The following is a 26103-nucleotide window of genomic DNA, read 5'->3' on the forward strand; positions in this document are numbered from 1 at the left end:
AAAACTAATCAGTAGTACAATTGTGTGACAAAAAAATATCTTATTGCAGGCCATTTTATTTACAAGGCATGTGAAAAACATCTTATTCTGAGCATATGAGGAACCAAACCAGGGGTCTTGCCCCTGCTTACACACTTAAATATGTCTCAGGCTGCATTTGACTAGAATTCCTAAAGCTTTCGTTTGGTGCTGGCTTGAAATAATCCCGCAGCTCCAGATAATTGAGACCTTTAAGCAAATGTATACAGTACTGTTTTGAGTGGTGGTAGTTAGTAAGTACAAATAGTGTAAAGAAGGGCAGCTTATCCATAATATCATTAATCTGATTATTACCGTAACTAATTAAGGCATTGAACAGGCTTGCTGAAAGTTGTTTCTTCATAGTGCAGGAACCTAAAACAACATAATTGATATGATAAATGTCAGTGAAAGACTGAAATGGCTATGCAAGTCTCAGGAAATTGGCTTCACAGAGAATATGCTCTGATGTCTGTGATATAGCTGGCCTCTGGAAATAAGGTAGCTACAAAAAAAAGTCCATGTAGCAAGCAGTAGGACCAACTTAGAAAATTATCAGAGAACTACTTCTTACACAGTCTCATTGCCATTAAAAGGCATCAAGAACATGCATTGTTACCACAAATGATTAAATAGGTATTGTATAATTTTAGAGTATTACCCAAATGAGGACTTTGTAGCCCCTCTTTTTTCTCTCCTAGGCAAGCCTTTAATCTGACCAAAGTAACTTTAGTAATCTCTGAGCTTCTGGATGAGGCTGTGTAATGTTTTCATTCCTTTTTGACACTATCAGAAAAGTAAAATGCTTTGAACTACAGGAGCTGTGCCAGCATGTCAAATTTCAAACTGTTTTTGAGCCTTCAGTTGGACAATTCATTTCCTTTAAAATATTTAGTGAGTGGGAGATAGTGTCACCTCTTCAGACTTGTTCAATACTATGTTGCTTCATGTGGTAGCATCATTTTCTTGGTGACAGTTTGGCAGGAAAGAAAACGATTAAGTAAATCCATTGCTGCATAATTGCACAAGTAGTGTCCCTCAGGTTTAATAGTTACACGTACTGACCATATACAGGTCTCAGACCTGATGGTAACTACAGAAGCAGCACCTTTAAGGAAGAACTTGGGTTTTCTTCTTCACTGCAAACGTTAAAATAATTCTCATCATCAGAAATTATGAGAAAAAGTCTTTATTTTACCATGTATTTTAACATAGCTCATATTTCCCACAAAGCCTCATGGGCAGGCCTGATTCTTTCTGCCTTGATGCAAATGCACATTTCCATGTGAATGAATAGTGACACAAGGCAAAAGAATGACGCCTGGGAAATGAAATCTTAAGTGATCTGTCAACATCATATGCCTAAACCTGCCACTATTGCTATTTCTATTTCCCTACCCTAGTCATTGCTCTGCTAAAGCAAAGCAGCAGCAATATACTGCTGGTATTTTTCTTAATCTTAAGGGTTCAATTATTATTTCAACTTTCTGATGACTTTTTAAAAAAAAAAAAAAATTCCAGCGCAGCCCTAAGTTATTTCCTTGTTGTCAGGCAACTGCAGTTTTGAAGAGCAGTGGTTACTTGCTGTCTAGAAGGAATTTCCCGCACGAATTGCCTGATACCAGGTTACATGCAAGTATCCGCAGTGTTTGTCATGAGAAACCAGTCTTCAATTAGCATAAGGAAATGATTCAACTCAAGTTTTACTGCAAGTATGGTGTAACTCAAAAAACACACACCTTTAGAGAAAAGTATTGCAGAGGCATGAAACATGTGATGGATAGTTTGAATGACAACAGACTATTTGGTACAGTTACAAGTGTCATTGTGACTTCCTATGAAACTTATCATTAGAGATAGTTAAGGTGGAGTAGCTGAAGAAAAACACTTGTATAATTGCTCAGATAGCACTAGACCTTTAGAATGCATTAAGTAAGCAGGTTTCTAGCTTTTTATGAAAGAAAACGGTGCTAAAGAAAACAAATATGTAAAAGTTACTGGACCCAAATAAAGCCTTTGCTAACATATAGTATTAAAATTGAAGCTTGAAATATTAATACTCAGTTAAATGGAGGTAAATAGTGAAATGAACAGAATATTTAGTTCTTTCTGACCAACAAACTGTAAGCAGGTACTTACATGGTCTGATTTTGATATACAAGAATTACTTGTTTCTTCTTAACAGCATTAAAAGTTCTACTTGCAAGCTGTATTGTTAACTTACCCCTAGAGTTGCCCTCTACAGTTTTGTATTACTTACTATGCCGTACTTACTGCTCTGTACTGGTAGGCTGGAAAAGCTTTCCCCTTCTCCACTACATGAAGGGGCGTACTGTATCTCATCATCAAGCATCTGAATGTATGCTTCTTGAATGTTTTACCTGAGGCTCTGACATCCCAGCTAAGATAAAGTTCTTAACAGTGCTAGACATCTGTTTTTGTGACTTGACTTGTTAGATCGCTAAACTGTGTGGCTTTTCTTACAGAATCCTGAATAAATCCTGAATAAAGTGAGTATTTTTGTAAGAGGAATGCTTTAGGATGCCTTTACCAGGTATATTCACGTTGGCTCCGTAGATTAAGCCAAACATACTCAAGTATTTTATTATTGCATAATTCTGTGATGTTATCTACATTCTCTTTTTTTTTTTTGAACCAGCCACGTCAAACTGAATAACTAATAATCATAAGCAAGCTCTGTATAATTTCTGCTCACATCAGAGTGGCAGAGCATAGTTAAAATTTTCTAAGGGTTAGGTGAACATTAATAATTTGTGCAGTGAAGCTTCATTATTGCTGTTCTGCTGTACTGAACAGGTGCTAAGAAATGTTAAGTATTTAGAAGAATGTTCCTTCTTAGATTAAAGATCATTTGACTAATACAAGCAGAGAAAAAAAAGCCTTCAATCAGTACAAAAATTTATTTTTTAAGCATTCGGCTCAAATACATATAATCAAATTTCTTTGACCATAGCAAATAAGAATGTTCCAAGCTATACTTTAAGCCAAATTTTAGCCCACAGAGGATTTTCATAGTTAAATTTGAAACCCCTAGAAAACAGTTTAAGTGCTGACACCACTAACAGTGGCATGTACAGTGCTTTAAAGAGGGTTAAGAGAGCATAATGTTCCATAAAAATGGCACCCTTAATTTGCACATCATGTAAAATTAAGTAATAGTCAGCCACAAGTTCATTACATGTTTACTTAGTGTGTGAGCACTGTTAAGTCTTGTTTTTGTGTTTGTCATTACTAGCCAAGATTTTTCAAGTCTTGGGTAACATGGTTTGAAGTGGTTCTCCAGTTCAGTTCCCTACACTCTTCCCCTCCCCTTGATTCCTGTTCTCAAGCTACTGGAAAACACAGGGAAACTTAGATGTGATTTACCGTAACAGTTAACCATAGAGCTAGTTAATAGCATTAGCTAAAACAAGTATTACAATGGTTCTGGAAGTGGCACTGTAAAACCCAGGTTACTGTAAGCACAGAGAGTTTTGTAATACTAATTTGAAGTGGAACCTGTGTTTAGTAGATACACTGCAGAGATCTTAAAACAGGTCTGACCAAGGGAGTAGCAAAGCTACGTGATTACCTCGTTTAAGCTGAAGCTCAGCATACAACATTTCCAGAAATGCTGACACCCTCAGCCTCCAGTTTCAGCAGGCAGGACAATTTTTTCACCTACTCTACAGAATCTCTCGTACAGGATCTTTTGCCAAAGGAACTGGCAAAACACTCGATAATCCTGCAGTCTAAAAGGGAAGATACGGCAGAATTAGCAAGATAACTATCCACAGCTACCACCTTCCCCTTCTTCCACAGGGAAATTTAGCCAACCCTGGGGAAAGTTAATACAAACGCTATAGCTTGAAAAGCAAACGTCACCAGATACATTGAAGTTCACAGATAACCTAAGATTCTTCTTGAGAACCGAGTTAAGCATGCACCTAACAACAATTATTGCATTTTTTTCTTTGGCTTTCAAATCTTGTTTTTCCTCAGCAATGGACATGCTGTTTTGAGGAAAATAAGTGATTCCTTTTCCTCAGGTAAGATGATAGGTCTGGGCAACTGTACTAAGAACTTATGACCTTTGGGGATACCCTGGTTCTAATTCGGATTATGACCCTGTTGACTTGAAAGCCAAAATCCACTGTAACCTGCAAAAAAAGAAGTCTCCTCATAATTGATGGAGCTGTGCATGGATATTAGACCAAGAATCCACCCATAATATGGCTGCAATTCAATTTGTTTTTAAAAGTTCATTCAGAATAGCATATACAGGGGGCCAACACGCTAATGAGACAATTGACAACGCTTTTCACACCATTCTTGTACTGAACTGAAGCCAGAAAGATAGAGGAAACTGATCTACAGTACTAGTGGCAGTTTCTCCTCGTTTCTGTGTGCGGGTACTCTTTGCTAAAAGCATGCATACTGACACCATTATTAAGGAAGTACATGTCAATGTATATAGTCTTCAGCTTTTATCCTTTATTACATACACAGCAAAGAAGGCAGCATTAGACACACGCACAGTGTGTTACATCCATTCCATCCACAGCACGCACGCACACATGCACACACACAGCCTTTAAAAAAAAGTGTCTGTGATAAGGAACATATTATAAAGGTTGTGATCGTTATCTCTAAGCCCCTGAGCTTTTTCTTATAGTTAGGTGAAAAGGCAATGAACAAGTCTTTCCTTGCTCTGTAAGTGCTTTGTGCAACGATGTCCATAGAGGTCATAAACAAGTCTTTTGGGGAGAAGCAACGTGAGCGTCTTACTCCCATATTCTCAGTTTCTTATCGTCATTTTTGCACCAAAGTTTCCAGTTATGTTTAGTCGTCATACTCAGCTAATATAGCTTTCGCTCCTGTGATTAAAGTTAGGATCAGTTCTGCAGATCACAAATGAAATGCAATCCCCTTTCTCTCAGAGATGTCATCTTGGTGATACTGTAGGACTAGAGAAGTTACCAGAATTTCGTGGGGACTGAAGAGGCACGGATGGAGAACTAGGAGACAGTTTCCTTGGGCTGCATAGGTCACCGTTGTGCAACTTCCATAGAAGTTCTTCATTTTCCATTGACAGACGTTTGTTTACTTTCGATTCTTTCTCTAGTGATTCCTGTAAAACAGCTTGCTCGGTAGAAAGTTGCCTGCAAAAGACAAATTTACATCAGAGAACGTAACCGAAGTTGGAGGTTACAGTATTAATTGTTAAAGGACAGTTTGAGCTTGCATAAAATCTTGCTTTGATTACAAGTAAATTACTTCCTTAAAGTGAGAATTAAAGAAGGATTGAGCATGTTTACAACCTTGCTGGATTTAGACTTGTAGCTTGCAAAAAGCAGGAGAAAGTTCCAATAAGAAGCACTCCTAAAGGCCAGTGAAGATGGCCAAGAAAAGCACCTGAGAAGTGAGACTTATCTTACTTACAGCGACCAATACTTTTAAACAGCCCTACTGGAGCCTTTGGGTCCTGTTTCAGGCTCAGCTCTACAAAGAAGCTGAATTTCTGTAGTTTCCTTCAAACTAAAAGGGTTTTCTCATCCATTAAAGTAACAGCTGAAGTTCGGAGAACCTCAGACACATTTTATCCAAGTTAAATGTTGCTGTCATTGCTAACTAAAATGCACTGGTCTTTCCACTGATCAGAATTGGGCACAAATCACTCAACTGAAATAGTTACAACTAAAGTCAGGTTTAGCTTACAAGCCAGTAGTACTTGAAGGACCTATAACAATCTATTGTAAGATGACATTTCTGAGTTGCTTTTTCTCCCTGAAACATTGCTTTGGAGAACTGAAGGGTGAGCCTTTACTTCCTTACAGTCTATTTCTGCTTGGTTTTCTACATAAGAAAGCTCATCTGTAAAGATAGAAGCAGGGAAGGGAGGAGTGTGTTCTTCTACAGACAACTACAAAAAAAAGGTCACTAATATTTGTACAGATTTCTCTTTCTTTTCATAGGAACACCTTCCCCAGGTTAATAAGAACATCTAAAACTCCGAGATCTTTTTCACCTTGAAAGCTCCATGTGTTTGTCCATCCGAGCTTTTAATTCTTCATTTTCTTGCTGAACCTTCTTTAATTTATCCATTAGGATGGTGTTGTTTTCCACCTTAGAACAAAAGGTCATAGTTTAAACTAAAAGCCGTGTGCATATATTCAAGTTACCGACTTAACTATCATACAGCAGACATTCCTAGTCTGAAGGTTGCAGACTTTGTTGCAAGAGGCACAAAAGCAGATAGAGTGACCGCAGAGCAATGCGACACTGACCAGCTATCGCGGCTGAATATTCTGTAGTAGCCACGTAGGCCTACTTACCTTACTCTTGCGTAACGCTGGCATTTTGCCACTTGTGCTGATTAGATGCCAATAAAGAGGAACTGGCTAAGGTATATGCTGCTCGACGAGCAGATTCTAGTAACTTCCACCAGTGAGAGGCAGCAGTTTTATAGGCTGTTGCAGACTGAAGGCTGTCTAGAAATAACGTGCTAGAGTGATGAATCAAAGAGCTCCCCTACATAAACAACTCTCCCTGTTATTTCTGATTTCACTTCGTTGCTGCAGGATGTTACCAAAAGTTAAGGAAAACAGCCATTTAATAACTGGTTTATGTTCCAAGGGCTTCGCTGCTGTGGCAAACTTCTGTCAGAAGAGATGAAGCTTTACAAGTAATTTTCTGGTAATTGGAGATCAGTGGTACTAGGCAGCACACAATGCTGTGCACCACTGAAAAACTGGCATGAACATATTCCCTTGTACCCAAACCTCTCTCTATACTTCCTCATTAACATCTTGCCTAAGGAAATATTACAAGTGTTCAAAGGCTCCGCCCAGGATAAGGACCCTGTCCTGCCACAAATTAGAGTTTATACAACCCAGTAGTTGTCTTAAGAGGTGGAAGGGCTACTTGGAGCATCTGGTAATTCCTTCCCCCTCTTTACAGCCCAATAGAAATGGAATTGTACCTGCGGTGTGTCTCACATTATTATCGCATGTTTCCTTTTAAACAAACACAAAAATTGATCTTTGCGTGCGAGTCTGACCAGCCTGAAATCATTACCAGAACGTAACTCAGAAGCACGGTCCAAAACTGGCAGACCCCAAGGGAAACTCACCAGTTTTTCCATCTTCATTAGCTTTATATCCTGCTGATGGAGTTTCTCATTCTTGATCTCCAGCACTGCTTTCAAACTTTCCAGCTCCTGTTCCAGATACATAATCTGCGGGTTTTTCTGAAAGATTTCCACAAAGTTTCCTTATTACCCTGAATTTCATGAACAATCTATTTCTCTATTTAGACAGAGCAAGAAAACAGAAATTGTAATGACAGCTGTAATTTCTAAGTGAAATCAAGTCGGACAGGTTTGAACGAGAAAAAGATCCAGTACTGCTTTTTAATCTGATTTGGTTTGTCCTCATTTTACAGTGGCAGTTACAGTTTTTCCTAGCAGGTGTTCAGAAAATACGTTTTGTACACATGTGAAAAATCCTTGTGAGTCAAGGGAAACCACTAAAGCTGTCACAGCCAAACTTGTTTTGCAGGAGTGCCGAAAGGCTCCCTCTAAGGCTAGGAGTTCCAAAATTTATTTCGTATTACTCACAACCCATCCCAAGAGGTAATTAGCATAAACATTCGAAGAGTTTTCAGGTGCTGAAGTAGTTCAAAAAGCACACACAGTTTATACAGCTATGAACTTGGCTGTAGCTGACTTTCACTGTTCTGTACCTGAAAGTAGCTAGCTCGTAAGAAGAAATTAATCATTTTTTCTTTTACATTATTACTGTTACGTTACTGTGTATTACGCTGCTTTACATCTATGACTTATCTACAATACAGCAAGCCAGCACTTGGATTTTTTTTTTTGGGGGGGGGGGGCAGAGCAGGGTCTGTTTTCTTCATGGATGTCCTTTCCAAAGTAAGGAGCCATTCCAACACTGCAGAGTAAAACATTCTTAACGTTTCAAAGGCAAAGTCACAAGCAAAAATACAGAAACAGAACAAGTCTCAGTCCCTTTCCAGGTACTATGAGTAGAAAACAAACAGAGGTTAATCAGTGATTAAGTGTATTGTATAACTAAGTTTATCTTTAAAGCAAACAAAAGTTCTTTTAGCACATTTTGGTAAAAGACTGATGTACCACGTTGAGTAACAGCTTCGTTGCCACATCAAAAAACTTAAGACTCAGAGGGAGATGCTTGCAGTTCTGGGGGACGCAGTCCACAGAGCGGGGGCTGTAAGGTACAGAGCCAGCACATTTAGCAGGTAACACAAAGGCCCAATTGTCTGTGTCTTCCATTCTGCTGCCTGCTTTCAAGGACTGTGACATTTGTGATTCTTGTTCAATTTCTACTTTTGAACATAGGTCAGTGTGAGGGTACGCAGTACTGTCTCAGAGAGAGGCAGACAATTTCAACTTAATTCCTCTCTTTTATGGCTTTAAATGGAACCTACAAGCTACGGAGAAAAACTAACCTGAAAATTTTAAGTGCATTTTGCTGTCTGTTCATTTTATTTTTCCTTTCTGCCCTTTCTTTCTGCGTTAAAACATCTTTAAAGTTACATCTCAGCCACCACATCAGCTACTCATAGTACAACACAAAGCCAGATAACAAGACTAAAGGCCCTGAGAAGATTCTAGCAAAAAAGATAGGAATATCAAGTTGATGCTATTTACATAATATTGGAAATACCTCTATCTTCAAAGGACTAATGGGATTTCTGGCAGTGCAGCATGTGTGCTTACTACAGAGCAATACACTGTGTCAAATCCTTATCTCTGTACAGAAGCCTCAAGCTTCTGAAGTGCCTTACGCTGCCAGGATGCAATGCGTATTTGCAGCTGCGTAAAGGCACTCGACTAGTGCTCTAAACTGAAAGAACATCTGAGCATAGCTGTGGGATACAGTTCAAACTGCTAAGTGCAGTGTGCAACGTAACATGTTCTGTTTGCTATCACCTCTCCCACTCACAGCAACACTGATTGCAGATTCTTCTGGCTGCAGCTCTACCCTGCCACTAGGATAAATAGCAAGAGAGGAAAAAAATAAATTAAATTTCAGTGAAAATTAGAGCAGCTTCTCCTAGGTAAGTCTGCACTTTTTACACACAAAGCAGATGTCTTTTTCTGGCTTTTTCCTCTCCCAGAGCTCTGTGAATGCCCAACAGATCGTTTTCCATCTGAAGGGCTCCCTGTAGCTGGACAGAGGTCACGTTACTGGGGTTCTGCTCTGCTCTCCTCTGACTGATCAGCTCTTCCTCCATCCCACTTTTCTTACCTTCTGCTCTCATCTCACTATCCTCTTTCCAAGTACGTAACTATCCCTCTATTTCAATTTCTGACTTGAGTATTTGACCAAGTCTTAAAACAGGGAGTGTGCTGGAAGACAATTCTCAAATTAAGTAGCTGAAGCATACAAATCAGCTACGGCCAACCCCCCTGTAATTAACACTATCCCATCATGTCAAACACAGACCAATTACACTTGCACATGACCTGCTTTCCAGGAAACCAATGCAGACTGCCCATTTAAAGTAGCAAAACTGACAAAATCTGGGAAGTGCCAATAACAACGCATCCTAAATACTTTTTAAAGCATAGAATTTCTCTTCATGTAATACTGTAGCAGTACTATAGGTCACACTGGAAAGATAAGCATGTTTGTATCTAGCCATCCCCAGTGCTTGAAAGGCTCCTCTCAGAGCACATTTCTAATCCCAGGAGCATCACAGATGACAGCAGCCTTCAGAGGAAAAGCAAGACAGAACAAAAGTTTATCTAAAAGGTACATCAGCAACAAGTATGAATCAAATTCATTAAAAACTCAAGTACATGAAGAGAGGTTTGTTGTAGTGGCACAAGACAGCCCACGCCCTGATCATGGTACTGGCAGAACATTTATCGACTCACTAGAAGCAACCTATGATACACCTTTGGCATACAGTGAGGTCTTTAACTTAGACAGTAACTTACACATTCAACAGATTTATATATTTATAATGGTAAGGTTAATAAACAATACTGTAGCTCTTGAGAAAAATTTCTGGTAGGCGATCCATTTAAATAAAATATTAGTAAGTATCAGAGCTCTATCAGATTTGATTGCACACCTTTCATTATTATGCAATAAAATAAACCCAGGCTTACGAGATCTGCCCCTGCCTGCTTTACTTTTGAAGATCTGGACTTACAAGATTGGCTTTTTCTTTGGCTATTTGTTTTTGCTCTTCTAATTTCAGCTTCTCGCTCAGAGATTCGTTTTCACATTTTAATTCATCAATTTTTTTCTGAAATGAAAAGATGGGTGTAGTTAGGCCAAAAATTCACTGCTCATCCCCAAAATGCCTTTTTAAAGTTTTAGACTGTTGCAATGACGCAAGCCTTTAACATACCTCTAGCAATTCCTGCTTCTCTTTAAAGGAATCTTCAAGCGACTTCCTTTCAGATTCATGGGCATTCTTGAGCTCTGCAACAAATTATTTTTTGCAGATTTTTAATACCGCATGCAAAATGAAAACTCTTTTTGGAAAGGAAAAGCACAAAAAGCCAAAACAGGTAATGCACAGATGCAGAGTCAGTGACAACATGGAAAGCTCATTTATCACAAACTGCTCCAAAGCCTGTACAAAGCATCAGACTTATTTATTGCTGCTTCAGATTTGCTGGTTGTCCCCTGGCATACACATTTCAGTAGCTGATGAGTCAAGTTTGAAAGCGTTCATCTACACGCAACAGAAGGATGAATTGAACACAAGATCCACATCTGACGAAAACTGAGTTTCTAAAGGGAAACGGAACAACAACAAAAAAACTGTGTCTTCCAGGAACTTCTAGAAAAAGATTTCCTTTCCTACTCTGGAAATATCACCCAGAAGAGCTAGCTCTTCAACTGCAGAGGAAGTGTCACCAATTTTAAGGAGGTGAAAGGATCACTGGAAATGTGGTTGCCAAGTGGAGTTGGAGGGAGGATGGAAATCACCACCTCTTAAATCAATTAGATGCAATACTATTTAAAACAGCACACTTAACCCCCCCCCTCCTTGAAAAACAACCTTTGCCCAGTATCCTGAAAACATCGTGTAATATTTCTCAAGTTGAGAAATGTTCCCATGTCAATCTGGGGACTACACCACCCTATTTATCCTTCATTTCAATTTTGAGGTGCTCCTTACAGAAATGGGGAGGGTGGGGGGGAGAGCAATTACTCATTACCTTGACATTTTGAGGGCAGACTGCACCTTAGACACATCTTTTACTGAAAGAAAAAGTCATCTCCGCTCATGAGCGGTTTTGAAAGTTTCCTTCAACTATAATGGGATTGTGGTTATGTCTGTGTGTAAAATGGGACTTGTTCAGTAGGAAAAGGAGGAATTCAACCAGCATTTGTAAAGACAGCTGACCAGCAAGAACAACGAAACATCCTTATTCAGGTTTGATGTGTTTAAGGATTTTTGTCCGTAACTAGCAGCGCTATAACATAGGTACTTGAACACAAAATACTTGCCCGAAAAAGAGGATTCGTATTCCTTTTTCAGTTCCTCTACTTTTTCTGAGTGGCTGTTTTCAAGTTCCAGCTTAAAGTTTTCATGTGTGATATTTAAATTGTCCACCTGCAATATGACAAGATGATTTTTTCCCCTTAGTGTGTGAACTTAACCCTTGCTTAAAGTATTGTTCCAGTGGCTTTAGGCCATGCATGTCTACTTAACATATAGTCACAGGAGAAGCTAAGCCACATACAACACTTAATAGATGAGAACAAAACCTTACAGTTCACTGATACCAACAGGAGGATGCGTGCACATCACACACATGGAGTTGCTGCAAAGCAAATTCACGAGCCAGGTGGGGTTTTATAAAGCTTAAAGCTCAAGCTGCCTCAAACAGCCAGTAGAGCTCCAGAAGTAATTGAAGCTTGCAGCACACTACCAATTTCTAACGTGTTTAAACACAAGCTTACGATCTGGACAGCTTAGTGCAGTAACATTTTTTTAATTGCAGTGAAGTGGAGTTTCACACTAGACAAAACACCTTCAAAAACAGCTAAAATTGGGATTCCCTGAAGACTCATTTGTAGCATAAAACAATTACTAGAGAATATTCCTACTTAAATGTCACAGACCTGCTCCTGGAGTTGCGCTTTGTACTTCTCAGCTTCTTCGATGCAGATACTTTGGAGCTTCTCACATTCTGCAGTATAAAACTGTTTAAGCCTCTCCTCCAGTTCAGCTAAATCACTGTGATGTTGCTCATTTAATTTCTGCAGAAATCCTTCATAAGCAACCTGCAGTTCATTCCTGTCTCTCTCCAATTTCTCACAAGCTGCAGAAGTGGTTACTGAGGATGTCAGAAGAAAAAAGAAGTTACCCGATCAAGTTCAATGCTAATTTCACAGTCTCTCATTACAGACATTAAAGATGGGGAACACAGCACAGCAATAGGGTTATACAAATATCATTTGTCCGTGAGACGAGTGCCACCTCCAAGGACACGTGAAAAGACCTTTGCAAAATACCAAATACACCGTTCTGTGTGTTGAGAATTAATTGAATCTAGTTAAATCAGGAGCCCACGCAGAAAGCACAGCTGTGACAGCTTGTCATGATGTAGAAGAATGAATGCCTCACTAGAGATACTGGAGTGCTCTAATAAAAAAAAATTAATTGGATTTGCTACTTCACCTAATTTGATCCCATTTCGGGAGCGTATTTTTCAGAGTGCTTCACTTTTTGATATATAAGCCACTTAGCTGAGATTAAAAGCATTAGTATCCTGAAGTCCACCCATTCAGCACGCTGATCACGCTCAGATATGCAGCAGAGGGGCACTGCAGCCTGCCACGGACTGCCCTACACAGCGTGGCACAGAACCACCAGTCTGAAACACACTTGGTAACATGCACAGACCTGAGATATTTAAATACAAGATACAGAGTAGCTTCAGAAATCAAACACCAAAACACTGGGCCGCTCTCCTCACACCTGTATTAATACAGGTAAGCTGAGAAGACTGCCTCGGTTTGTCTCTGTGGTTACACAGCTGATTAAAAGGCGAAATAGAAACTAGTAACTTGTACTTCTGAGTGTGAAATTTAGCATTCACACCTCCACCCAGAAGGGCTGGAACAGGAAGAACCATTTTCTCCTTCTAATACAATTGGAGCAAGCACCTTATGCAGCCAAAGGCTGGAAGCAAAGTGGAACAGAACCCCTAACAGAAGGGCATGGTCACTGACCTTCAGCAACACTGCTTCTATGCAGACCTCACTGCTTTGGTTTTATATATATAGATCAGTCAGATGAGCGTCTACTTAAGAGAAAAAAATCAACTCGAATGTTAACGTGATCTTGAATGAAATACAGGGCAAGCCATGCGTACACACACTTTACAGCAGCTTGGCACACTGCCCTAACAGTACAAATAGAAACTCCCTATAAAAGCATTGGAAGATCCATATTTTTTGTAGAGGCATTGCAGGAAATTCTTATCATAGCTTTGTTTGAGCCTTAAGATATGTGAATTACAGTATCTTCAAGGACTGACTCCTGGACTAGTCGTGGCCTCAGCAGTCATGGGAGCAAGCAGTCTTCGCAAGTAGAGTGCCTGAGGTTAGACACGTGTCAGATCCCCCCACTTTGCTCATCAAGAGCGAGAGAGTAAACGAATGATACTGGCACTCTTGTCTAAGGAGAAGGTAATGAAGTCTTGGCCCTACTGCAATCACCCCGAACATCGCTTGAACAAGGAAGTGTAACAGTGGGCTGTACTGCGTGGAAACCAGTTTGTGCATATATCTATGTGAATTAGTGGTGGTTTTTTGTTGTTGGTGGTGGTGGGGCTTTTGGTTTTTGTTGTTGTTGGTTTGGGGCTTGTTTTTTAATAAAGAGCAGGCTTAGCTTTGTGCTAGTTCTGTTTGAAAGGCCTGCTGATCAGGACAGTTTCAAGCCAGGCTGTTCATCCTGTGACTGGCAGTGATGCAACTAAAGGCCGAATAGAAACCCACCGCAGCATTCTCTGCAACTGAAGCCGATTTCACAGCTTTCTAGACCACCACCACGTAAGATTTTTATCTTCCCATCTTAATTCCTTCCATGAACTACTGTTATGATTCCTTTGGGGGGGAAAAAAAAAAAAAAAAAAAAAGCATTTGCACTTCTATCAGTCACAGCAGTATAGTTATGGAATGTGTATGCTTTGCATTTGGGGGAAAAGGAAACATGATAGACAGGGGACATAGTTATATAATGCAAAGAAACAGGCAGAGAGCCAAATGGAGGCATTATACAACCAGCTCCGTGCAGAATTGATCTGACCATTTACCGCAGAGCAACAGGAGTATAGTCGAGAGGCAGCCAACAGCTCACGTGCCTCATTTGAAATAATTGTAGCAAAATGCTTCAAGTGAGCCACTTCCTCTAAAACCAACGGGGGAAGCAGCAGTCATCCAATTCTTATTTGTAAGGGCAGAGCCATCCATTTGCCTCTACATTTGAGCTAAAAAGAATTTGCTGCCTGGCCTTGTCTTGTCTTTAAATGTTAGCGTACAGAACTTCAGATGATGCAAAACATCTCAGAAAAAAGTCCAAGAGCAAACCACGCCTTTGTCAAAGAGAGTAGCCACAGCAGTTCTCGCTCAGCCAGTTTGCAATTCAGATTTACGAGAAGACGGATGTTACGAGGGCAAACAAAAGCTAACTTTTAAAACTTGCACTGGCAGCTGAACGTCGCATTACCTTGAAGGCGATGTCTGGCCTCCACAAAGCTGGAGGCTGCTCTGTGTCCTCACAGAGTGCTCCTCTGACCCGAATCCTTGCCGTCCAAGCAAGGAGCAGGACCACCACACAAGAAGCGAGCTCCCAGTATCATGGTGGTGCAAGAAATTGCGCGTGCGATGTTTCAGCAAAAACTCCGACTGAAGAATTTATTTCAAACTATGCGAAGTCCTGTACACCAAATGGTTTGTCCCCACACTCAGAATTCAAGTGTCAGCAGCAAGTATTTTTCACAGCCTATCCATCCCCATGCTGAATAATATAATTAATTATATGCATATAATATAATTAATGACATTGCCTTGTTTTAAGAAAGGGACAAGCCACAAAAACTGCAGCTAATCCCTTGGTCTGGCTACTCATCCACAACAGGGGAACGCTGAAAAACTCCTGACTAACCAAGGTTGATGACTACTCAAGAGTTTTCTCATAGAACTCATGCTTGATTAGGAAGCAAAATCTGCAACTGGAACGTGTGCTCTTCCAGTAGTGCATAAAAATCTCTATTTCAGCTTCTTTCCCACTTCAGAGACAGCTGAAGTGCATGCTTGGGAGCTTTTGTACAGGGCTGTTGTGCTTCCTCTGCCTCCTTGAAGCACTTCCCTCCACAACTCCACATCTTTATTATGCCACTCATTAAGAAGACCACAGACTTTGAGCTGAAGGAACAACAGGAGACAAATGGTCAAATGGCATTTGGAAGAAAAATCAGATGAAATGGTGCACTATCCATCCACCCATTAAGTTTGCTCTAACACTACACTACATCTCTAACACTAAATAGTTTTAAGCTTTCAGGCTGCTTATAGAATATACAGAATGGTGGACTTGGCAGCCAGAAGCAAGATCTGCTTCATTATTGAAATAGAAAATCTGTTAATATTTTTCCCCACTTGGTTGTCCCAGTCAGCCTGGGACAGTCTCCCTCTGTATTATTACAACACAGAGCAAGATTAATCCATGTTTTAATGCTCAACACCTGTTTATTACCCATGAAGAGCCTGGTTCTTTTGGGTGGAACCACTACCCCCAGCAATCACAGGAAGCTCCTGACATTTGGTAACAGCATGTCTTCATATCAGAAATGTTTTCGACATGTAAAATTAACATCCATACGTAGCTGTTAACAGCGGCCGCTTCCATCTCACAAATTTGACTGCAAAGCTTTCTGTGTGCCAGCAACATCAGCCACCACCTAGAAACAGAGGCGTGGAGAACCAGGCACCGGCAGCTCCCTCCGAGAGCACAAACCGCGACAGCTCCCAACGGCACGAACCATAGCCCCAGGTCAAGGAGAGGGCTCCAAAAGTTGCCCTGTTTTGTAGAAACCCCAAGAAGTGTACTGCACGTTCCCAGGAAAAGCAGCCAAGGGATAACAAGGGATAAGCCCTTACAAATGTGTAATATCTCCTCCTTTCTAAATTTAGTTTGGTTTTACTCTAATTATATAACAATTCATTGTAACTAAACCAATCCAGTCCTTATGGCTCAAATGCTTACATAAAAACATTTCTCAGCTTACTCTCCCCTAAAAGCCGCCGTAGCTCAGAGAAGAGAAAACATAACGTTGTTTTGGAATCCTAAATTGAATTACTTTGAAGCAAAAGTTATCTTCGTAAAGTTGTCTAAGTCACTCACTGGCCTAGTTATGATTTATGAAATGAAAACCCATTAGACTGTCTGACATTTCAAAACAGAGGTCACTAGCACAGTAAACTGGCAGCATTTTAATAGGTATGGGGGATGTGAAAGCCAGTAATTGCCAGAAAGCATCAAGTATTTAGCATGGTGTTTGTTATGCCACACCACATAACGTTTTATTGCTCTAACTTCATCTTTCACGTAGGAATATTTATGAATACCTTCCATTGACCAGTGAGTCTACTGCAGAAACACAAGCTCATTTCCTTCCCTACAGATTTTTTGTTGTTGTTATTACCCAATAATTAGGTCACATTTCTGGCAGACTCTCAATATTGGAAATCCTTCTACCCAAGCACGCTTTCCGTTTATGACCAAGTTTCTCTCGGCGTTACTTCTGTCACAAGACTAACAACACGTGGCGTTAAGCCGTGTGCCACAGTCTTGTTCTTGGGCAAGCTGAAATGAGCCAGGTAAACCAAAAGCACGCTTTGAGCTACGTTTAAGTGGGTTTGGTTGAATACATATATGAAACACTCAGGTGTCTGCCAGGAAGAAAGTTCCTATCCTACAATACTGCAAATGCTAGAGTATCAGCAGGCAGGGAAAAGCATGGAAAGATAGTTTCCCCCCTCCCAAATAGCTGATGGAAATGTCTAGCTGCTGTTAACTATTTTCAAGAATTACCATAACCTGACAACCAAATCATATCCACTCCATCTGTTAGTAAAAAACAACAGCCTTTTCATCCCAACCTCCAAAGGACTCTTTAAAGGTCATTTATTAATAATGATAAAAAAAAGAGCAGAAAGGGATTTCTGAAGAAAGTACTGTTTACCAATCACAGTACAAAGGGGTTATATGTCTGGCTGTCGGGGGTGCAGGCAGGTCCCTCCTGCCCACTGACAAATGCTCCTGCATTGCAGTTTTCGAAGGGCCAACACGTCGGCTGAGTCAGCTCTGCAGCAGCTGGTGCATAGCAGCACTGGCCTGGATCATGTCCAGCAGGGCTTCAAAGCGACTCCAAAACAATTGGAAGCACAATTAATGTTGGGGAGTAGTTTCGTACCTCTGAGGAAACGCAACTCTTATGATTTCTACTTACGTAATTAAACAGGTAACTAGAAATTATTTATACATCACCCTGTATCTTAATAAGGAGAGACACCAGGCGGCAAACAGCATTCATATCTGCTCTAGGATCCAAGGACCAAGGTGTTTACATTCAAACCACCAAGTTCAGTCTTTGTGGCTGGAGGTTTTAAGGAAAGCCACGGCTGATGATGAAACTGACCTCCTTGGAAAAGCCTGTCCCCAAATACATCACCACCGCTAATCCTCACACGCGTTTCCAGCTACTGAAAGCAGAAAGCAGACAGCGTCTGGTATGTGTCCTCCGCACACGGCTTGGTGACACGGTGGCTGTCAAAGTGAGAGCCTGGGACTGCAATGCATATCTAAACCAGCCCCCCACCCCGAAATGTTTACACGCAGTCGTTAAACAGGAACGTATTTGGGTAGAAAGGGGATTGCAGCATAATCTAGCAAAATGGACAGTTTGATAGCAAGCCAATTTGGTTTTGCAAGGTAAACAAAGGAGCTTGGGAGCATATGCAATTAAACTTCAAAGGCAGAAACTGAGGACTCAAACCTGCAAGGTGCACGCTGCAGATTTCATGCTCCTCTCAAATTTGGCAACATCCAGTGCACAGACTATGCCAAGCTGGACACACCTGGTTCCTCTTCCTAGACCGCTCGTTCCCAAACTGCGGAACAACATGCCTTAAAAACACGTCAGCCTGAGCCTGCGTGAGGCAGTGTGTCCATACAGCCAAAAGACGACTGAAACTGAACTTAACTGTCTAACCAGCCTGTGCCTAAATGATGCTATGAACCCAAAGTTCTCAATCCTTACCTCAAAACAACCTATGGGAATCTTAAATTTAGCTCTACCCATTTAACAGGGGAAAGAGAGCTGATTAGCAGGTGTGCGTATATAAATCCATGTTATAAATAAATCCATATATAAATTCATAAATCCATAAATCCATATATATAAATCCATGTTATATTCACAACACAACTCTGTGGTTCACCCAAGAAGTTTCCTCACTATGACTCGAGTTCTACTTTTGTCACCGTGGGGTGACACAGTGCTGGCTGCTGAGGGACACAGCCCTCTGCCCGCCTCACAACCCTTCCCTTGCAGCAGCAGCTCCTCCAGCCAGGCTGCTTGGAAGCCCCCAGCCTTCAACAGGCTCCAGGCAGGCATTGGCACAAGGACACGAGGCCAGAAGGACCCAAGGCTCTTTCAAAAGCAGCTCCTGCAGTGCAATCCAGACACTTCGTCAGCAGAAAGGTTAAAGATTGCAGCATGGGAGAGGTCACTGAGCACTAAGCTCTAGAAAAGCCCCAGCTTTCTAGTGTTGAACTTTCAGGAAAGAAAGCTTGACATGTTTCTGTGGTGCGTTTGGTACCTTTGGTACTCTCTTGCATCTACCCAGGCTGCAAGGCTCTCGCTGCTTGTGCTGCCCCCCGCTCACAGACTGCAATTTCACACAACACCAAGTAAAGCTCCCAGAAAGCTGCATTTTGCAATAAGCTCTCAACTGGACACCAGTAACAGTGACAAGGAGAAGCTGTGCTCTGCTGGTTCAGCTGGGGGTAACCCCTTCCTCCCCATCAAGCTTTCAACTCTAATTAGTCACAGGAGTTGCCCGCCCTATTAATCAGCACTAATAAATAGATCTGAACACTAAGTGCACCACCTGCATGGAACAAGACCTACACTCCAGTTTGGTTGAGACAACACTCAGCTTCCAAAGTATGTGAAAATAAACACTTTGACTCCCCAGTAATAAGTGATGTATCTGAAACCACTGCACTCTTCACTTCTGCTTTTAGAAGGGTTTTTTTTTTTTCTATTTAAAGGGGCTCCATCCTGACAGAAGTGGACTTTTTATAAAAACTCTAGTTTCATTTTCAAGCACCCTCAGTTTAATTCAATGACTTTTTGCACTCCACAAGATGATCCTGCTTTGAGTTTGAACAAGTTACAAGAAGTTGCCATTAACGCAGTTAAATCAAGCTTCAAAGTTGGCAAAAGCAGCCCTTGCACATTACAGCTCAATTTCATATTATAGCTGACCGCTAGGATGAGTTCAAAGATGTAATCTCATTAGCCCGACACCATTGCCTTCTATTAATTCCCCACTCATTCACCTACAAGTCACTAAAGCAAAATGCGAATTTTGTGCAGCATATTTCACAGGTTTATGGATTTTTGCTGCAGACCTCAAGAGTTGGGGCTCAGACAGTGTGCACGTTGCCAGACATCCCCCCGCCATTTTCTGAAAGTGAATTCTTTGGTCGTCAGATGCGTGTTTCGTGAGGAGGCTCCCCAGGCACAGGCAGCTCGGTGCCAGGGATTCAGTGAACCTGGGGCCATGCTGCTGAGGCTCCGAACGCAGAGATGCAGCATCTGAGCAGGATTCAGCCAGGGAATTAAATGCCTGCCATTACAAAGCCATGGCATCTGTCTTTGCAGAGATCCGGTCTGCCCCATTTCTGCTTTCATTGAGATTAATAAGATAAATAAATTCTTACCCAGTTCTCCTCGAAGGTTAACTAGCTCCTGAGATAACTCTTTGTGTTGTTTCAGTGCTTCCTCCCTCTGTAGGAGAAAAAACAAACAAACCCAAACACTGGTTACTAGCGATCTGGACAGGGCACCTTCCAATAATCAACTTATATGTGCTCTGCAGCAAAACAAGCGGCAGGAGCAAGAAGCCAAGGCATGAATCATGTAAGGATAACAGCCCCACCGTTACCAAACACAGATGTTCTCCTGTCGTTAAGGAAGTTGTACTCTAAAACGAAATAATAGCTCTGTTGGTTGTTTTTTATTATTATTATTATTCCAGGATACCACGGCAATCTGAATCCTGCTCCGCAGCACTCGGTCGCACACTTTATGATGGGTGGAGCGCCGGGAGCCCTGGGCACAAGGCAGCCGATGGCTGACAAGGGCGCAGGAGTGCCCGAGGCGGGCAGGGCACCTTGTGGGGTGCGTTACGGGGTGGCCATCGCCCCGCACCCCCCGAGAGCCAGGAGAGGAGCACAGGAGCCCCCCTCTTCTCTCCCCTTGCCAGCTCCTTCCTCCCCTCGCCGCGCCCCGCTCCCCAGCATCACTACCAAAAAAAAAAAATCACCCCAAAAACCCCCAAACCCCGCACCCCGAATCCCCGCCCGATCCAGGCGAGCCCGGCGGCGTTACCCTGGCTGCGGCGCACGGCGGGTAGGTGCAGAGCCTGCTGCCGGAGCAGCCCATCCCTCGGGCAGCGCCTGCCTCCCGCTGCCGGCACCCGGCTCCCCCCGAGCCCCGGGCTGCGATCGGTGCCCGCCCGCGGGAGGTAGGGGGGAGAGGTCCGGGGGGGTGGCGGAGCCGGGCGCCGCCGCTTTTCGGGCTTTAAAGCGCGGAGGAGAGGAGCGGGAGGCCCGGGGCCGCTGGCTTTGTGCTTCCGCTAGGGAACACCGGGAGGGGAAAAAAAAAAAAAAAAAAAAAAAAAAAAGGAAAGAAGAAGAAAATAAACCCGCCCCGGCCCCGAGCCGCCGGGGCTCGGGCAGGCAGGGGCACGGGCGCCCCGAGGCGGCAGCGCCCCTCGCAGCCGCACGAGTGCCACCGCCGTGGCTCTGAGACGGAGCTGGCGCTGTCACCACCGTGCTGCAGCCGGGTGGCTGCCTCCGCGGGGTGAAAACCCGGGCAGAGCCCTGCCACCCCGCACGAAAAGCCTGGGGGCCAAAGTCACCCCACACAGAAAGCCCCGGGGGCCAAAGTCACCCCACACAGAAAGCCCCGGGGGCCAAAGTCACCCCGCACAGAAAGCCCGGCGATCCCAAGCCCTGCTCCACCTGCCTCTGTGGGCTTCCAGGAGGGCGCACGCCACAGGGAGCCTCTGAGGGGGTTCCTCTCCCCACTTCTTGGGTCACATACTCATCCCTGTTTCTAATTCTCACCCAAAAAATCATCCCTGACCTGATCTCCCACAGCCCGCTTGGGGCAGTGAAATATCACGACCTGCCTCCCCCTCGGGCTGGTGGCTGCATGGCAGGGCAGGTCCCTCGGAAAGGCCGCCGTTCTGGCTGGTGCTTCCCAAAGGCCTGCCTCATGGCCCGCAGAACGGCTTGCGTCTGGTTTTAATTAAAACTATTCTGATCTCTGTGTCCTTTCCACATCAAATTAACTGACTGACCAACCAGAAGCCAAAACCTCAAAGTAAAATAGGAGACACTGCTCTCCTGACTTTTTATTTGGGAGCTTCTTGCTTCCCGCTGCTCTCATACCATTTTGCTTTTTACTGGTGCTGTTGATCCATAGGCCCTCAGCCTTCAACGCACCCACTCGTGGTTTCCCAAAGCAAGAAATCCACGCAGATGTGCATCATGACCCCCATGAAAGAAAACATTCAGGAAAGGCTTCCCATCAGGACCGCCAGCCATCTTGTAAAATACCAAAGACAATTCATATAATCCAGGAAGCGCCATCTTCAATATTTCATTCAAAGGCAGTTATGCCGGTACTTTTATCAGCATCAAGCTACCTTCTAGCTCATACTTCACAGGATTCTAGGTGAAAATCGATACCAGAAATTGAAAGAACAGCTCCACGAGGCAGGATCAAGCAGTTTTGGCCTTGCTCATTTCTCCAGATAATTTTATTATTGCCAGATTTATCCAGCAGCACAATCCTTGGTTAGCTGTCACAGACTCAAGGAGGGTCTTTATAACAATTTAAAGCTGTTTCTGGCAAAATTTATGAGCTTATGGCAAGATGATAGAGGATGGCTGGGTACCTGTTTTTCTTATTTCAAAAGAATCTGTTACAGCTGTGCAAGAAAGCCAGGCTAGCTTTAGCAAAAGCATTTATGCTACCACAAACGTGGAAGCAGCAGGAAGACATGAGAACAGAGCTTGGGGACAAAAGCTTTGCCACAGGCGGTACCATTCGAGTGCACCTCTCCTGTAAGATGCTGCAAAACAATGTTCAGCATAAAGCAGGAGACCTGGACATTTCCTGTTACGTGAGAGATTAAACAGTTAAAAAAAAATCCTTCACAGTTTTTGAGGATTTCTCAAGAAACTCCAGGGGGATGTGTGCCCAATAGCAAGGACACCTGGGAAGGCGAGGTATGCTCTGCTACATCTGGAGAGAAACATAATAGCAGGGAAAAAAAGGTACGAGGTAGGGGGTTGGAGACCGTGACAGTTTCAAAATGACAAAAATGACAAGTCAGGAATGGAATAAATTACGAGATGTCTTATTCATGCTTTTGTTACTGGCAGTTACACAGTGCAGTTACCGGCTCAAGAGTGCTTTTTCCTGGCAACCAGCTGGTTTTGCTGCAGCTCTAAATTCCAACAGACCAGCCCGGTGAACAAACCAGCCCGGTGTCACCTTAGGAGAAGGACGACAGTGAGGACGCATAAATGGCTCAAGAGTTGCCATCCCTCTGCCTTAAAAGCAGGAAGCTCCACAAACATCCACATTCCACAATGAACACAAAAGGTATTTTAACAGCGAGCATTCCAGCAGCCAACCTTCCTGGCCACGTACCTAAGCCGAATATTCAGCTGCGAGAGCCACAAGGTATCCCCAAGAGCTGAGCTACAAGCATTTCCCAAGCGGCCGGTGTTCCCCAAAGACGCCGCATGGCTCCTTTTGCGGACCCCAAATCTGGGAGCAGGCAAACTGTCAACTCCTGCTGCTGCTGTGTTTCCTAGCGAGGAGGAGCGAGTAGCCAGACCCCTGGTTGTAGGTTTCTCAGCCCACCCCTGTGGCTGCCCAGCTGACATGGCCCCGGCGTGGAGCTCTGGCCTCTGCTTGCCAGTCAAGGCTTCGAGAGCCACAGGTTGGCCATGCCCAGCTGAAGAGCCCTATTTTCCTTTTGCAAGGGCCCCTGCCACATTAAGAACACAAAAGCCCTCAATCAACAGCCATCCAGCACAAAATAGCAAACTACGGCAGAAAACAGGTTTTGGGTACACTTACCCGATAAGTTAATGCCACCCATCCAGCAGTAACTAATCACTAAATTAAACATCGCAGTTTACATCTTCAACCACACTCCCTTTTGAAAACAAAACGCATGCTCTTATGGAGTTGTCCTAAAGAAAGAAAAATTCACAAGAGCCACTACTGAAAAGTTTACATTTATGTACCAAAATGCTTTTTTGTTTTGTTTAGAAGTCAAGCAGCTATGTGGGACCAACATCCGTACAATAAACCTCCATTTGCCTGGTCTACCCCATGCAACACATCTCCTCCTCCAGGATTTCTGCAGCATTCCCAACTTCTCAGCAAATTTCAAGCAACTGCCATGTACAAAACCCCACTACTCATTTTTTCATTCCCGGGTTACTGTTTTCAAACCTTCTTCAAAATTGTTCTCATGAGAAGCCTTGTACTGCAAATTCCCACATATTTTCTACCAGGTTTGGAACAAGTATTGCACGTAGCTCCAACTGAACTCTGCGAAGTACCACACATTTCCCATGGAACAGTCACAAGTGACTTCTAGGTCCTGAAATATTTCAGGAAATCAGGTCGTGGTGTGGGACTTTTTCTGTGACACAAACATATCCTGCCTATACTGGGGTGTTCTCCTCTTAAGGAGGAGATACGGAGTGGTCCCTGCCAACAGAAGGGGGAGAAAGGCTCAGACGATGCCATTACAAAGCACCCCATGGCAGCAAAAGCGCAGGAGGCTTTGAGTCAGCAGCAGTTATGCCTGTTACAGGCAGAACCGCAAGGTGGAAAGAGCTCTGATCGGCAAGGCTGCAGATCAGCCTTCTAGCTTTATCACTGATACACTTCCTAAACAAGTCATTTCAGGAGTCAACACACGTGAGAGGAGGACAAAGTTCCATATATAAAAACATTAGTTTTTGAAACACATTTATTAGAACAGACTAAATAAAATTTGTCCAGAGTCTAAGACAGAAATTCATTAGTGCAGCAAAGAAAGGAAGCACTTAACTGTGTTTCACTGTCATATATAGGGTCAAATTGATTTTATTCTGGGAAAAGAAAGCCTGATTTTGAAAGCTGTTTAGTGTCAAACCATAAGCACTTACTCCTATACCAAATTCAGAGAGAAATATTATTTATTTTAAGATACCCAAAGGTTATTTGTAAGCAATTCTACAACATGAGTGAAAAGATGAGTATGATCACTGGCCTTAACGTGGAAGCTGAGTCATGTCTTTGTATAAACTCCAGTCACCCACGTGGCATCAGCTATAGCTCGGAGGTAGTTACGCAGGGGTAACAAAAGGGCCATTCATATCCGCTCTGCAATATTACATTTGCATTGATTACTTTGGTCCTTATGTCAGACTACCTCTACCAGTTCCTGTTCCTTCTTTGTCCTTTAAGCAAGTCTTCTAATTAGAAGTCAGCAATTTTAGAAATTGTCTTTTTTTTTTTTTTTTTTTTTAAACTCACCCATCCTCAACCCACTTAAACATTGAAATATCGTCTCTTTCACAGTACTCAGAGGCAAAAGCAAGCTAAAGTTAGCCAGGTATCACAACACACAGCCTTTAACCCCCTTCTCCAGGTATATTTTTGAATGGAGGACCAGACTATTACTGCAGTAAAGTGAAAATGCAATTAATAATCTCAAATCAACCAACCTACAGTGAAATGATTATTTCCAAATTACTCTTGACACTGTTCGTGTGCTGCCTTCTTATCAGACAAAATAAGCAATCAATTTTCACCCGCCCTTGACTTATTACTTCAAACAGAACCCAGTTAAGTCTCAGACTACAACTCTTCTGCGATTAGCTGAGAGAGACTCCCTGTAACTTCCAATATTTGACTTCTCTCATTTATGAAGCATCAAATGTTTGTTCCCCAATGTTTAGTATGTGAAACACTAAAGCAGAGAACCAGCCAAACAGGATTCCTGTGAGTCACTTAATATTTAATATGGATCTTGAACTTGTGGGCTCTACACTTGTACAATCATTAGACAGGATCTTATGCTCATATGAGAGCTCTCTCTTCCCATTTTGAAAAATGGCCACCTGTATGCAATAGCTTTACAAAGTTAGGTCCAGACGTAGTAGTAAGATGGGCTATTTAACCTTACAGCCCATTTTCTACTCTATAAGATTTCTGAACTGTAATATTAACTTTACGTCACACAGAATGACTCTCTTCTTCCCTGTGAAAATTCTCATCTCATAAGCAAGTTCACCCTACTTGAGCAACTGTTTAATTTTTCAGTATTTTCCCAAATTTGCCTCAATTCATCTCATCTGAGCATGTGACAAAGTCAAAGTCCTGAACAGATATGATACAGCTTGACAAATTGCAATGCCATAACTTGAGTTCTCACATCTATAGAATTATAATTACCTTTATCAAAATTTTTAAAGGTTAGGATAAGAGATCCTATGATGCTTGAGCAAAACATTACAGTATTTGTTCTAAGTCCTTCTGGTTTTAAGGCTGTTTAGAATTTCATCTGAAAATGCAGTACAAAAAGAGGGAAACAAGAAGCAAAGATGTTATTTTCTTTCTTCCACGAGCCCCTCCCTTTTATTTCAAATCTGCAATAGTTACATCTAGCTTGCTACTGTCATCAACTG

At 42.4% G+C, this 26103-nt stretch overlaps 1 protein-coding gene across 7 annotated transcripts in view; it reads right to left on the reverse strand.

Moving 5' to 3' along the window:
* Positions 1–4490: 4490 nt before the first annotated feature.
* Positions 4491–26103, reverse strand: part of MTUS1 (microtubule associated scaffold protein 1) — a 113420-nt gene continuing 91807 nt past the window's right edge. For 6 of the 7 annotated variants that reach the window (XM_050710249.1, XM_035558487.2, XM_050710247.1 and 3 more), the window contains 8 exons: positions 20053–20119; positions 12156–12370; positions 11538–11643; positions 10426–10499; positions 10225–10320; positions 7151–7267; positions 6047–6144; positions 4491–5180 (listed from right to left, as the gene is read on the reverse strand). In XM_050710249.1, the coding sequence (XP_050566206.1) occupies positions 4964–5180; positions 6047–6144; positions 7151–7267; positions 10225–10320; positions 10426–10499; positions 11538–11643; positions 12156–12370; positions 20053–20119 (990 nt within the window). In that variant the 3' untranslated portion in view covers positions 4491–4963. Of the gene's footprint in view, positions 5181–6046; positions 6145–7150; positions 7268–10224; positions 10321–10425; positions 10500–11537; positions 11644–12155; positions 12371–20052; positions 20120–20722; positions 20963–26103 lie in introns of those variants that run through there. The other variant, XM_035558737.2, reaches the window with a different exon arrangement.

This window comes from Cygnus atratus, chromosome 4 (assembly GCF_013377495.2).
Source record: "Cygnus atratus isolate AKBS03 ecotype Queensland, Australia chromosome 4, CAtr_DNAZoo_HiC_assembly, whole genome shotgun sequence".
NCBI lineage: Eukaryota > Metazoa > Chordata > Aves > Anseriformes > Anatidae > Cygnus > Cygnus atratus.